This window comes from Schistocerca piceifrons, chromosome 8 (genome assembly GCF_021461385.2).
Source record: "Schistocerca piceifrons isolate TAMUIC-IGC-003096 chromosome 8, iqSchPice1.1, whole genome shotgun sequence".
In the NCBI taxonomy this organism is placed as follows: domain Eukaryota; kingdom Metazoa; phylum Arthropoda; class Insecta; order Orthoptera; family Acrididae; genus Schistocerca; species Schistocerca piceifrons.
This window is the reverse complement of record NC_060145.1, coordinates 268,753,860-268,769,864: the sequence shown is the minus strand read 5'-3', so window position 1 is coordinate 268,769,864 and position 16,005 is coordinate 268,753,860. Positions and strand designations below refer to the sequence as shown.

Here is a 16,005-nt window from a genome sequence, read left to right as displayed (position 1 = left end):
GGAGGTATGAGACATTCAATATCCATGCACAGGTTGTGTAATTTGCATAAATAATGGGCTGTTGATTTGCATATGTGGTGGTGGCACCCGACAGTGACCCAAATGGGTTCCGTAGGATTTACATCAGGCGAACTCTGTCGGTGAGACATCAAGTTCACTATAATGCTCCTCAAGCCACTGTGGCTCAGAAATGGCTCAGAGACATGGACAGTTACCTACCCGGTGATCAAAAAGTCAGTATAAATTTGAAAGCTGAATAAATCACGGAATAATGTAGATACAGGAGTAAAAATTGACAAACATGCTTGGAATGACATGGGGTTTTATTAGAACCAAAAAAATACAAACGTTCAAAAAGTGTCCGACAGATGGCGCTTCATCTGATCAGAATAGCAATAATTAGCATAACAAAGTAAGACAAAGCAAAGATGATGTTCTTTACAGGAAATGCTCAATATGTCCACCATCATTCCTCAACAGCAGCTGTAGTTGAGGAATAATGTTGTGAACAGCACTGTAAAGTATGTCCAGAGTTATGGTGAGGCATTGGCATCGGATGTTGTCTTTCAGCATCCCTAGAGATGTCAGTCAATCACGATACACTTGCGACTTCAGGTAACCTCAAAGCCAATAATCACGCAGACTGAGGTCTGGGAACCTGGGAGGCCAAGCATGATGAAAGTGGCAGCTGAGCACACGATCATCACCAAATGACGCACGCAAGAGATCTTTCATGCGTCTAGCAATATGGGGTGGTTCTAATAAAAACCCATGTCATTCCAAGCATGTGTGTCAATTTTTACCTCTCTGTCTACATTATTCCGTGGTTTATTAAGTTTTCAAATTTATACTGACCTTTTGATCACCCAGTATACCTCTGAAAGATGAAATTGCTGTTGGGAAAGACATCAAATGTGAAGGGGCGCATGTGGTTCACAGCTGTCAGCGTGTCTTCAGTTTTTAGAACAGGTCAAACACATGTGCAGGAGAATGTCTCCCACAGCATAATACTCCTCCCATCAGCCTGCATCCATGGCACCCTGCAAGTTTTGAGCTGCTGTTCAGCTCAATGTTGGTATTTGTGGAGATGACCATTGACCAGGTGTAGCAAAAATGTGATTACCCAAAGAGCCAACACATTTCCATTGATCAATGGGCAAATCCCTATGGTTCCATGTCCCCTGCAATCATAATTTATGTCATTGAGTCAATATGTGAATATGTAGAGGTGATCTACTGGGGAGCTCCATGTTCAACAATGTACAATAAATGGTATGTTCTGAAACACTTGTGTGTGCACCAGCAGAGATGCCACAGATCATCCATCCTACTTTAAGGAGCAGACAAATCTCTGAACCTCACATTCTGTGAAGAGTAGCTGAAGTCTAACCATTTAGCGGCTAGTGCTAGTTGCACTGTCCTATCTCATTCCGTAGATGCTCACAACATTAGCGCAATTGATGAGCTCTGCTGTTTTTAAGATACTCATTTGGAGGATCTGCATAATAATAATCTGCCCTTTCTTTAAGTCACTTATCCCAATGTATTTCCCAATTTCCAGTGTATATCTTTGTTAGGATGGTTACCCAACTGTGTCTGCTCCACTTATACAATTTTGTTACCATGTCATGCACCTGCAATGTCACCAGGCAGCATCCAACCTCGTGGTGGGCAGTGGCCATAATGTTTTTGCTTGTCAGTGTATAACACTAGTTCAGAGGATATATATGCAGGACATCATCTATTATATGTGTAAGTAGTTGTAAATAGTCATAAATATAAAGATAAAATAGGGCTAAATGCAGAAAAACGTCTGCCTATTTGAGCAATGAACTACAAAAAACCGATAGTCTTCAGTTTTTGCCTCTGAAGATAGATCACAACCACAGATTTATTGTTTCATCTTAATTTGGATACATTTGCTGCATACAGTATTACAGACATATACAATCTAAAAGAGAAGAAATCAATTTATTCACCATGTTTCCATTATAAATGGGTTGTCCAATCAATGAAGAGAAATTAGGGGAAAAAAATTCATGTAAACACAAATTTTTGTACAATGATAGGGGAGTGCCGTGAACAACATACTAGAAGTCCCCACCTGTGATGTGTGAACATTTGGATGGGATTTGGGTGGTGTGGCTTTTAAAGGTCACTTTCTTATGTCTTTCTTGAATAACTGAAAAGCATCTTCTAGATAAATTTTTCCCTGACATAAAATTTAACTACATGAAACTTCCTACCAAAAAAAATTCTATTGATTTTTTCTCTAGGGGTAATGTTTTCTCTAGGGGTAATGTGTGGTCTCAGCTCTCTGAGACTGCTGATGTGTGTGCAAGTTGCATTTATGTGAGTGTGTGCATGTGTGTATGTGTGTTTACTGCTGACAAAGGCCTTAATGGTCGAAAGCTTTAATTGTGTGAATCTTTTTATTGTGCCTATCGCGACTCAGCATCTCCATTATATGGTGAGCAGCAACTTTCCTTCTCTGGTATTGTTACATTCCATTCTGGATTTTCCATTGTTTGTTTTTTGCATTAGTATTATTAGTAACTCAGTGCACAGTGCAGAAAGTAAATGTGACCTGGGCATGTTTCCACATTGTGTCATCAGTGATTCGTAAGGTGTTCTGCAAATGGTCAATACAACTGTGTGAAACACCCTATAGTTGGCTCTTGTGACTTAGTGGAGTAGGTGGAGTGGGAAATCACCTTCTCGCTCTTCAGTTTGCAGACCTATAAGTAAGGAAAGTCACTTATACTTCTACCCTTCACCCCTACCTCCCTCTAACCTATTAGATGTCCTTAATATGATTCTATTGCACTTAGATGTGATACACACATTCAATATTTGTTCTTAACTCACTTCATTTAACAGTAATCATTAATTTTATATCATCAAAACATTATTTTTAATAGTATGTAATTTTCTATCCCATGAAACATGGATACTATTAGTCCTAGAGAAAAAATTAATAGGATCCTTTTTTAGGAAATCTAACTTGATTTAAATTTGTACTGAGTTCCCCTATTTGTCCTTTTTTGATCTTTGATGAATGGTTTAGGGTTGCAGAATCATTTCTAGAGGAAAGCAGGCATTCAGGGACAATAAACGGTTTAGTCACATTAATGTGAGCACCACACTATGTTTGATGTCAACATGCAATAACCACGCACAGATGTCTGGTGATGGCACTAGCAGTGTAGGTTATACAATGCATGTCAGGGGGCTTCAGAAAACAATGCCATTCTTGCAATGTGTCACGGCGCAATTTATCTGATGTACAAGAGGTCTTGATCATAGGCATTCGGGGCAAGGCTGGAAGAATTTCCAAAACAGCTGTGTTTGTACACTGTTCGTGTACAGTCATATACTGTGCATGGCAAAATGGCACTATTCAAAACATACTGAGGCAACTGTGCTGCAACATGAGCCATAAATGACAGGCATGAATGATGGCTGCAGACATGTGTATGGGCGAACAGACATTCAACTGTTGAGCAACTCCCTACCAAGATGAACCTAGAGGCTACCAACAGTGTTTCCTTAGTGGCCATTCAGCGAATGTTGCTGTGCATGGGCCTCTGCAGCAGCTGCCTAGTTCATGCACCCATGTTGAGTGCTATTTATCAGTGACAAAGGCTGGACTGTGCATGCCGCTATTGCAACTGGACATCCAGTGAGAGGCAACAGGTAACCTTTTCAGATGAATCATGTTTCATGGTTTATCAGGCAGATGGTCAGAGGCATGTATGGTGTGAAACATCTGAAAGCAAACACCCTGCAACAGTCGGTGGAAGGGTCCAGGCCGGAGGAGGGAGTGATATGATCTGGAGTGATCTCATCATTCTGGAAGGCACAATGGATCAAAGGAAGTATGCATCTATCCTTGGTGTCTATGTCCACCCCTATATGCAGGTTTTTTTCCTTGGTGTGATGGCATCTACCAACAGGACGATGCAATGTGTCGCACAGCCCGCAGTGTACATACGTGGTTCGAAGAGCATGAAAATGAGTTTACTGTACTCCACTGGCTACCAGACTCCCTATACTTAAACCTAATTGAGAATCTGTGGTACCACCTCAATTGAGCTGTACATACCATGGATCCTCAACTCAGAAACTTAGCACAACTGGCCATGGCACTAAAGTCAGCTTGATTCCACATCCCTGTCAGTATCTTCCAGAACCTCAGTGGCTCTCTTCCTGCACATCTCACAGTGGTATGTGCTACAAAGGTTGGTTATTCAAACTTTTGACAGGTGGTCACATAATGTGATTGTACAGAGTATATCTGAGTACAAAAGAATGTTTTAAGAATTGTATGTGATGTTATTTGTGGAACATCCTGCAGAGACATCGCAAAAAATGTGGTATTTTGACAGTTGTTTCGCTATACATGTATTATGGCTATTCTGTGGTCTTATCAACATTTCTTTTGTCTCAAAAAGTAATTAAAAGCGTGAGTGTATATTAGGATAAAAATAACTTCTTACAAAGACTAAGTGTTTAATTTTAGAACATAAAGAAGCCACATTCTAGGATATACATGTATTCAACAACCTGCTAAAGCGTGTTACATGTCTTGTAGTTTTAGGTATAGGGCTGTTTTTAAAGCAACTGTGTTTTGTGTGATCCATTTAAATGAACAAACTGGAATATCATAAATAATTTTCTTCTAATGTAAGTTCATTAAACATTGGAGAAGGCTTATAAACAGTTTGCTCATTCATTTTCAATGGTTTGTTGGTTCAAATGGCTCTGAGCACTATGCGACTTAACTTCTGAGGTCATCAGTCATCTAGAACTTAGAAGCAGTTAAACCTAACTAACCTAAGGACATCACACACATCCATGCCCGAGGCAGGATTCGAACCTGCGACCGTAGCGGTCGCTCGGTTCCAGACTGTAGCATCTAGAACCACACGACCACTCCGGACGGCAATGGTTTGTATATGAGCGACTGAATTCAGAGACAAATTTACTGAGAAGTTGATTCATGTTGGGGACATCCCAAAACAGCAACCATATATGAAAATGCAAAGGAAGTGCAAGGTATAGTATTGGATAATGAGCAAATTAATGTGCAAATAGATGATGCCACAGGCATATTAGATGAAAGACTGTGACACTTTTTACCTGGAGAGTTAACCATTGGGTAGTTTTGCACAAAGTGTCATATTTGTTGAATGCTGGTCGAAACTAAATACATAAGTGGATTTTTCAGCATTCCAACTGAATTTCTACACCAATTTTATTACTGTGGTATTAATTTATACCGGAAATGAAACAGAAATTGAAGTAGTGGATGGAACCCCCTGAGCTGTGTGCAAAACGAGATGAAGTCAATTTCATGTGCCAGAGAGGTTAACCAATGGTTTTTGAGATGCTAAAAGGGTTCTTCTGAATGAATGCTGCGTGAAGGATAAAACTATAGCTAGTTAATGCCACACAAGTTTTCTGGACCAATTGAATGAAAAATATTTGAGAAGAAGCCTGGGTTGCAAAAATTTAATAAGTTAATTTAAAAAAAATAATTTAAATTTTTCACTAAGACCTTGATCTCAACCAAAAAGAAGTTTTGACAGTGGGAAAAACTAAGGAATCTGAATTATGAACAGTTGAAAAATCTGTCTGGGACACTACTATTACATATTAAAAAAATTGTGTCTAAAATGTTATCACAATGAGAAGGATATGGCTGCTGTACATGGGTATTTGCACACCATCAAGAATCAAAATGCAGAGGTGGAATTTACTAGCTGGAAAAATGTTTGATGATGTGCATGAACCAAGGAGACTTTCAACAAAGAAGTGCACTGTTTACATAATAAACACATTCTTTCGCTGACAGACCAATTATACTTCTTCTCTCCTTCATAAACGCAAATGAAATACTATATTGTCACTACAACTTACATAAATGTGTAACACTGAAGAAAGAGCAGCCAAAAACTGTTTAATTGTTTGTTAAATAATTTAAAATTAGGAATTTTTATTTTACATTACCATTAATGTCGTTGTTGGGAACTAAAGGCAAGATAGGAAAAGTGCCATAATTTCCAAAGATCTGACAGACTGATCAGAATCATCATAAGACATACAGTAAACTAAAAAAGTAGCATCTGCATGCAGTCATTTAGTAATGAGTATACCTGAAGGACAAGTTTCACATTTTGCTGTATGCGTGTTAAAAAACATGCGTGTTAACACTTTTAGATAGAACAAAATTTTCACTGTGGGAATTATATTGACAATGGAATTTTGATGTTTCTTGTACCACTAGATAGCTGTACACTTACCTCACATTTGTGTCCAATAGATACACAGAACTGGTATCATTACTGCTGCAGCAAGGAGCTCGCGTCGACTACCGTGAGCCTACTGATGATCCTTTCCCACGCACCACTCTCTGCGATGAGCCTCTGCGTCTTGCCATCCGTAACAGGTAGAACTAATATTATATGACCTAAATTAGTCTTCAACTAAGTACTGTATTGTATTTTGTAATATTGTGAGAATGTATGAAAGTATATCCATATTAAAATAGTCACAATATAGCCAATAATCCCTCACCTTTCTCCCAGTATTTTGTTTAGTTTCAGTTTGTAATTAATCATAGCTACTTACAAGTTTAAAATTGAATATCCCATTTTTTATCATCGTTACCTTTCATATTGTTTTTTTTTTTGCAATAATTACTTTGTAATTTGAAAAAATTATCTATTTGGACACAAATATTTCTGTTTTTATGGTTGTATATATTCCAAAACATTTACATAATTAATTTTCAAATAAAAGTTGTGCCATGATTTCTTATGTTTTCCCAGTGTTACTGATTAATAGTGTACTTCTGGTTGCTCAGCTGAGCTGTTGTTTCCATATTATGCACTATATTTCAAGGACCAATCCAGCCATATTCTTCAAGTGTTGCAAGTTGTGCCACTATGTGTATGCATTGCTTTGACTCCAATCAGATTAGGGAGTTGAAGTCACAATCAGTTATAAATAGTGGTGTGAGAGCAACAGTAGTTCACAATCTGGTTGTAATCAGATAGCAAGTGCATATAACAGCACAACTCACAGCACCTTAAGAAGATGACTGGGTTGGTTGTCAAAACATTGTGCACACTTATAAAATGGAAAACAAATCTGCTGAACACCTAGAAGTATGCCATCAAGTTTGTGGCAGCAAAATTGAGACTAATTTCTATCTGAGTATTTAGTTATGCAACATCAATAGTTTGCTGCATTTGCTAAGCACCTTTTGGCTCCTGAGCACAGAAAAATCTTTGTAAAACTTGTAAAAAAGAAGTTCTCATGAATAATCATCATGAACATATGAAGCAATAGAAAGATCTCAAATGTTCATTTCGAAGGCTCCTCTTAAATCATTCGTATAAATGGCTACTTCAGTTTTGAATGGAAGTTAGAGAACTTTATGACTAATAGTATGGAAAAATCTGAGGGATCTCTCTTAAATTATTAAAGTGTGTCAAATGCTTTAAGGGCACATCAAAATTAAGGGAGCTGCACATTCCACATTGATGTAGCATTCCCAGTGATATGAGACAGCTGGTGAGCACATTTTCATCCCTCCCCAGGTGAAAATTCCTTCGTTGTGGATATAAAAGTGAATCTTATGAATGATCCTGTGTTAATTATTCATCCCAAGGTTCCTGTTGTGATTGACACTAAGTTGCAGTTAGTTTTACACACTACATGTTATTTCAAGTAATGTGATTTTTTTCAGAAATATTGTATATGTGAGAAAAGACAGTTATGTTGAAGTTTATTGATGATCTGATGAAGAAGTTAGCATCTGCAAGGGCGTATGAATCCTTGCAAGGTGGTGCATTCATAAGCCATTTGAGACAAAACCTGTACTCTGATAATGTCAGGCCTTTCAGTCAAAGGGGTTTTGTTCTGCAGTTAATTAGCCCAATGTAAGCACTCTTTCTTGCCAGCACCACTGTCAAGAGAACCAGCAATCAGTTGAAGTACCCCTATGTGGCACCTCTGAAATTGGTCATTATGCTGACTGACATTTTAAGAAATGAACAGAGAACAACCGAGAGGGTCATATTCTTAATTCAGACCCCAAAAACTTATATTTTTATAATGAGCACTTTCATGTGATACAGTTAGGTAAACAAATCAACTAAACTATTGGAAAACATGCTATTTTAAATTATAAAATTCTTTAATTATGGAAGGGCAACATGTTACTTCATTGCCACAGCTGTAAAGGACTGTTTTTACAAAAACATAACTATTCTTCATTGCCAACTGTATTTATCAACAATTGTGAAAGAAGCAGCTTACTTTCTCCCCACTTGGCTGCCACATTTGCTTTTACACTCATTTGCGTGCATGTATCAGATACCAATTATAGAGAACTTCATTTTTATGTACAAAAATGCTATAAACAAAGTCAAAAATATGATAATCATTGTAAGCTGTTTAGCACCAGTTAATTTATTTTTTGATAAGCTTTAATATTTTATAGTTGTTTTGACGTATTACACACAATCTAATTGTATTCAATAATCTTTCCCCAAAATAAGCATGCACAGTGTTTTTTGTGTTTTCAGTACATATAATGCATAAGCTGACTGATTTCCAGACTTTCATTGTAATGAAATTACAGACATGCAGATGTGGCACGGATTTTGCTAGAACATGGAGCTGATCCCAACAAGCGTTACTTCTTTGGTTCTGAGATAAATCTCGTATCACCACTTGATGTTGAATTTATGCAGCTTCTATTGTCTTTTGGTGCTAATCCAGACTCACGAGATCGTGCTGGCCTAACTCCACTTATGAAAGCTGCTCGTTTGCCACAGGTTGGTGTGTATTATATTGTGTTATCACTTTAACATCAATACATCTGTGCTGGAATCATAAACATAGCCCGTGTTTTGTAGTGCATATTGAAGTTTCTGGAAGCACTACTAGAATTATCTGTGAGGATGGAATGTAGCAATTGAAAGTGGTCTGATGCATGATTACCTAAGGAAAACAGAAGAACCTACTTTGATAAAATTACATACTGGTTCACATGTTTTGTGGCTGTCCAGGATTTATGATCTTATGTAGTCTATCCAAAAAAATAGATGAGCTTGAGAAAAAATATGTTTGAATTATAATAGTAGTCTTATTTTTCTAGAAAGATTATTTCCTACACTGTTATGAAGAATTCAAAGACTCCATATGGTCAGCTAATAAGAAAAATGTGTTGCTGGTGAGACACCGGAGTTTTTAGCATTCTTAATCTGAAAGTGACTCTTGAAACAGAATATCACATAATTTTATTTTGTAGTATGGTTGTTTAATCAAAACTAAATTTCAAAATTAGCTAGCTGTAAATACCATATGCTTATCACTCACTTCTGCATAATAAATATGTTATTGATTTTTAGAGTGTTACTTCAAAGAATAACCTGGAATTCAACTATAAGTTAAAGATTTGAGATTTTATTTTTTGTTTGAAGGAATAAAAGAGTGTTGGATTTTAATGTCTCATTAACACTAAGATCATTGGAGGGAGCTAAGTTTTGTTTGCAAGCTTCTCAAATTAATATTCTTAATTTAAAATATTGACCTTGGGTAAATCCAGAGTTTCACACATTTTAGGCTCTAAACTTCACTAATAAATAAATGAGAGACTGTCACTCAGGAGCAGCATTCACTCTTGCTTCCAGGGAATGGAGTCTGTATTGTTACTCCTGTCATTTGGAGCTAATGTAAATGCAATGACGGATGAACGACATGATTATCGTACAGTTCTCCACTATGCTGTGCTCTCAGGAAATGTGGCTACAGTAAATCTTCTACTGAAACAAGGAGCTCGAGCATCATTTCCTCCAGAGTACCAGAAACCAACTCCTTTGGATCTGGCCATTCTAAGAGGTGATCCAGAGCTTGTCCGAATTCTCCTTGAAGCAGGTAATTATTTTTCTGGACTATGTACAAAGCCTCTAATTTGAATTTTTTAATAAATAATATTCAGAAATGGGTCTTCGGTATTTATGAGTATTAGAATGAATAATATAAACATAGAAGGTTTAGTAATTCAGAAATAACTGGTATGCCAACTTCCTCCAGAAATTTCACTTTATCATGTATTTTCCTATCCAGTTTCATCATAGAAGTTGTGTCTTGTGTTAATTTTCAATTTTTTATTCTGCTTCCTTGAGGCTCCTCTCTGTTTTGTTTACTTTCATATTTTCCATCAATCTTCTTTGAAAAGGATATTTTTTGTAACACTTTAAATGGTTGCGGAAATCCTGTCTCTCTTATGTCTTTGTGATATACAGTAATAATTTGGATTACATCTTAGTTTTAATGTGTTACTAAAGCATCCCATACTGTGTGAATTTATAAAGAATGTGTGTATGACCCATAAATGACTATAATGACACATATTTATTTGATAAGGGTCTGATTCCAATTAATGTTCTCTCAGAAGACTAAAATGTATTGGTAGTATTAAAATACTAGTGTTGTTTATATTTACAGACATTCTCTCTTAGTTCCTGCTACAATGTTTATCTTCTTCTTCTTCTCCTCCTCCTCCTCTTCTGCCTTTTGCAGATTAGGCCTTTCAGCCTGTTCTGGCCTCAGTTCAACAACCAAATATGCTTCATCTATTTCTATTAGGCATCATCAGGACCTGTAAAAATAAATAAAAGTGATGACATGTTTTTTTATGAGGTATATTTGCTTGTGATTTATCACTGTATTTTTCCTGGTGGTATATTTATGTTCTCCTGCTATTTACATTATTTACTATTATAGGATTGTGGTTTAGCAGTTAATTATCTGTCTTCTGTTCTTTTGATGTGCACATTCACTCTTTTGTAAGCACTCAATGAACATCATGTAGTGCTTACACAAGAGACAGTACATGAACAAAAATATTAGTAGACATAAAATTAAATGCTAAAACACACTGTTATGTTTTGTAAATAGTGTAAATAGTAAGATAACCTAAATGTGCTGACAAGAAACATTACACATTCAACAGTGTAAATAGGAAGACACCCTAAGTGTACTGACAAAAAACATTACGCAACTCAACAAAAATATGTTGTTGTGTAGTTAAACAACTATACCTTTTATTCTTTTTGTAGAACACTGATAATGCCTAACATAACATGGTAAAATATACGTGCTTGAAAACAATAAATATTCAGTTGCTAAACATGAATACTGTAAAATTAATCTTTATCTACATGATAAACACAATCAAGATACTTGCACCTCTTCCTATTTCTTACTGTTCTTTGATAGGAGGCATTTTTTCCATTGAATAACATTCTGAATGCAGTGTTGTCATATTGTTACAGGAGCAGAGGTGAATGCCAGTTCTCCCATAATTGGTTCCCCTCTGCATGTTGCATGTGCGGAAAACATACCACACCGAGAAGAGCTTTTGCGTCTGCTGTTGACAGCAGGTGCAGATCCTAATTTGTTGGTTGAAAGTGATGGTGGGTCAAGTTTAAGGCCTGTGCTGTCTGAATATGTCGCTTCATCAGAGCATGTGTCTCCTGAGATAGTTGCACTACTGCTCAGATATGGGGCCAAGGTTTGTATTAAAATATATTTGATTATTAATATGATATGTTTCATTGTATGGTAATACTGCCCTGCTTATGAAGATTTATCCTTCCCAAGATGGTTGATTTCAACAGTTCTTCCATGACTCAAGCTGTCAGGATGCTTCTCTCAACTTCAGCAGCTCTGAACTGCACCGATGAAAAATATTTCTGTTGCAATCTCCAAGACCACAAAATCCCCTTGGCCTGAATCTTCTCTAGCCCCAGTTCTCCTTTGTCTCTGTCCTCTTTCAGGCATCAAACTACTCCTTATCAATTGTCTTCCTCCATTTCAATTCCCCTTGATGCCTTCCAACCTCATTTCTTATTTTATTTGTTATTTTTAATTTATTTTATCCTTCCAGAGATTACTTTCTGTCACCTTTAATTTCCTCCCAAATCTTTTTTTTATATGCAAACTCCCCCTGTTACTTCTGGTACATAATCATAACTAACTAACATCAAAGTATTAAATATTTTTTGTGATTATTTGAGGAAAGGATCATGATCAGTATTCTTCTGTTCACAATGCAGGTTGTGATGAAGACACAGTTTCGAGACCCCCGTGGAATACTGAACTCTCTACACAACCTGTCCAAATCACCTCCAGGACTGTTCTTTCAGCTAGCATCAGCAGCAGAGAGCTTTGATCCATGTATGATAAAGCGATCAGCAGCCCTTACAGAGGAACAAAAAGAATTTCTCATCAGCTTGGCCAGGAGTCCACTCCCACTTCTTAGTCAGGTCAGTAAACAAAAGCAACGTTATTGTACCTTGTACAGAAAATTGTTGGGAAAAAAATTAAAATTAATGTGCCTTAGTAATTGAGATAATCACAAGTTCTGCTTAATTTAGAAGTGTGCTGAATACTGCTTATATTGTGTTATTGTGAAATACTCTTACTGTGAATCATTTTAAACATTTCCAATATTGGCAGGTGTAACCTCGTAAAAGTACGTTGAGATCATATATTCAATTTTCTATTGGTACCATGCTTGTTGCACTCACAAGTTGCTGAGCCACAGAAATTATCTGAATGCATGTTTCTCTAGTGTATGTTGGTGACTTGCTCCAAGTGCCATATGTTGTAAAGGTCTTACACAACATTGCCAGTTGGTAACAACTATTTTTTATTACTGTTATTTTTTCCTATATAATCAATCTTCTGTGAGTAATATATACCACTGCTCTTAACAGAGCTATCTGATTAGCCATTTAATGTAACTTAATCATTTCATGCACCAGCCCTCTTGTCATTGGCAGACAAATCATCTCAGTGTCAAATTCTCTGAAATGACTCGTACAGTCATTCTCTACAATTGCTTGCCAAGCATTCTGCTCAATGATTGTTACTCCTTATGATGTTAAACACAGGCAAAAGCCCCTTCATTGTAGCCTGAGATGTAGTTTTTACTTATTCTCACAATGCTCCAATGCTGTTGCTCAGTATTCTCATATGGATGAGCTGTACTAACACTAATTTTTATGGTAGCAAATGGATCAACCTTATTTGCTGAACCAGTATAAAAAAATGCAGATTACTAGGGAAGTGAGTGTCCTCATGAGAGGATATTATGCAGTAGCCAGCTGGAGCCCGCCATTCCAATTGATGTGGTTTTTCAAAAGTCATATTTTCCATGATTCCCTGATGATCAAGTCTCAAAAGTTGGATATATGGCACACAATTTTCTGTTTGTTATTCTCCATTAAATGACTTGTGGAAATAACAATATTCCACAATAGTGGATTTACTGGTTTGAAAGAGGTGAGTATTCTGTAGATTCATAACACACCCCTGAACTGTGCATTTGGTTCACCCTACATAAGACTTGACAAAGCCATGTGAAATCCTGTAAATTTCTGTGTCACATTGTGAAAAGCCATTCTCACTGAATCAGCAAGCACCAGTGTTTTAGTTGGAGGATAAAGGATTGTTTCAAAATGTTTCCTCATAAGTGTACTTATTTTACTGGAAACATACCCTATGTATGATATGGAATCTGTCATCTAGTGGTCCCCATCTTCGTCCTTTTTCTATCATGTATACAGCTGTAGTGTTCTCTGTATTTGATAAAAGTATATCAGTTTTCCTTTAATAAAATTCAGACATGTCACAACTCCAATTGCAGGCTGTTTGTTACATTCACATTTTATGTTAAAAATGACATTCATTGTATACAAATCGACTGGGGAAGGATTGAGATGTAAATGTATTTAAATCAGACTGATATTAATTTTGTTTCTATAGTTTTGAGGATACTTAAGCTGTTTGGTGAATCATTTTGGCAGTAATGTAAATTTGTGTGGAAAATGCCAAAAATTCATGTCCAGTTTGGCCAGTGCACCAGACAAATAGTAATTAACCTGGCACACAAAGAGATAATGAATTCTAATTTTTTTATACAATCCTGAATGAATCTCATATTATGAAATGATTTTGGTTGCAGGCACGACTGTTTCTAAGGAGGTGGCTGGGGAAAAGGCTGCCAGAGGTCGTACCGCAACTTCCACTGCCAAGTGTGCTTGTCGGCTACCTGTTGTATGAGTGGCCTTAATACCACAAATGCAACTCAGGTGGCCTCCAGGATGTACATTCAAGCTACTCAGCCTGTGATCAAAATATGTTTTTTCTACTGTATTTGTACTTTAGTAGCTGATTGTTTTATATCCATGAAAATTTGTAGATTCTATATAGTGTTTCTTAAAGAAAAAACAATTTTTTACTGTTTATCACTATAGATGTGTGAACCACAATAAGGCAAAAGCTTCCTTAGTTCAGAATAGTTTTCAACGTCAAGCAAGAATAATGTAATCTGCAAATGTAATATGAATTACCATGAGAAAGCATGTAATGCCTTTAGGCCTGGCACTAGGATTGATAAGGCTCAGAGCACTTATAAGTGAGTGGTGCCCAAATTTATTTCATTATAAATAAACATTTAATTTGCTTAACAGTTTCTGATGTGAGCACATACTGGAAGTTAAATACGAAATTGTCCTTTCACTTGAATTCTTTTCTACCATAAATCTCTCTTTAACTTCTTGTTAATAATCTGTCTCTCATTTCTTCCTCTTTACCATTATCCATTTCCTTTAATCTTCTTCTTTCTTTAAATTATGTAAATAGGGCACCACAGAACATTTATAGAGCATAGAAAAAAACAATGAGACAGAAAATAAACACATCAATTGAACTGTGCTTGTGTCTATCCTGAATTCATCATGTGACATTGATCACATAATATAAGTTTCACCTTGTAAGGAATTGCATGCAATTTAGACAGAAAACATTTTCAATATGTGCATTGCGATAACTGCATGTTTATGAAGAAAGAGAAATTATTTGTTGTTATGTTGGTGGTTATTGGTATTTGTGTGACTTAAAATTATTTCTACATCTTTGATTAAAAAACATTCTACACATGTTTACAGTGCCACAAGTATGCTCTTAAGAAAAGAATTATCAGTTTCTTGTTATACTTTTCAAATATCATTCATTATGAGCAGATGTTTATGAGTATACAATTATTTGAAAAGATGTCTCCAGCTGTTGATTAAATAATTGTATCTGCACATTTCTGGAGATTTATATGTATACCAGTCTGTTGGTTATCTCTGCATATGGAGGTAGATACTGAAAAATGACTGAAGTAATTGTTGATTATTGTGATTATTTTTGTAGGTTTTAGAATTGTATATTTTTATACCTTTGCTATGGTGTTGAGATATGATGCAAAATATATCAGCCACTAGGCTCATTAAGTAATCTCTTTGTGTCACATTGTTCAAACAACATGCAGTATTTCTGAAGTATTACAACTTTTTATCTAAAGCTTAAAATAAATTTATTATGATGAAACATTTTGTCTTTTTTCAAAAGAAAGTCAGTTCCAGATTCCCTAATCCTGCAACCCCTAACAGAATTTCAGCAGCATCTAAGAATACCAATGCACAAGACAACATTGACAAATTTGTCTAACAACTACAGAAAAAATTAATGTATTTAATTGTGAAATTATGGCAGACTCACAGTTCTCTGTGTATTTGTCTTACTTTGCAACAATTTCACAGTGCATCATCGAGCTTGAAGTTTTTGCACCTTGTAAAAAATTTCATGGGTGGGATCACATGAGTGCTTTATTTTAGGACAATGGAGGAAACCTGGTTAACCCATATCTGTGGTGACTGGGGGGAAAGGGAGCGGGGCAGGGAGGGGGGGGGGGGGGGGGGGGGGGGGGGGGAGGGGGGCAGGACTGGAATTGATCTGCAAAACAAGTGAACAGGCAGAAAAGTCAGGAACATTATCTCTTACAATACTTCTCTCATAATGCTTTATGGATACCACAATCGAAGTAATTGCAGTTTTACAGAAGACATACTGATTCATACAAAATATGGTTCA

General features: G+C 36.4%; 1 protein-coding gene across 1 annotated transcript in view; it reads left to right on the top strand.

Moving 5' to 3' along the window:
- The window catches only part of LOC124711328 (ankyrin-3-like), a 28,591-nt gene extending 13,129 nt beyond the window's left edge, over window positions 1-15,462 (top strand). The window contains exons 3-8 of the mRNA XM_047241351.1: window positions 6,326-6,451; window positions 8,654-8,849; window positions 9,708-9,951; window positions 11,355-11,593; window positions 12,138-12,347; window positions 14,051-15,462. Coding sequence (XP_047097307.1) covers window positions 6,326-6,451; window positions 8,654-8,849; window positions 9,708-9,951; window positions 11,355-11,593; window positions 12,138-12,347; window positions 14,051-14,158 — 1,123 coding nt within the window. The 3' untranslated portion in view covers window positions 14,159-15,462. The remainder of the gene's footprint in view (window positions 1-6,325; window positions 6,452-8,653; window positions 8,850-9,707; window positions 9,952-11,354; window positions 11,594-12,137; window positions 12,348-14,050) is intronic.
- Window positions 15,463-16,005: the final 543 nt, after the last annotated feature.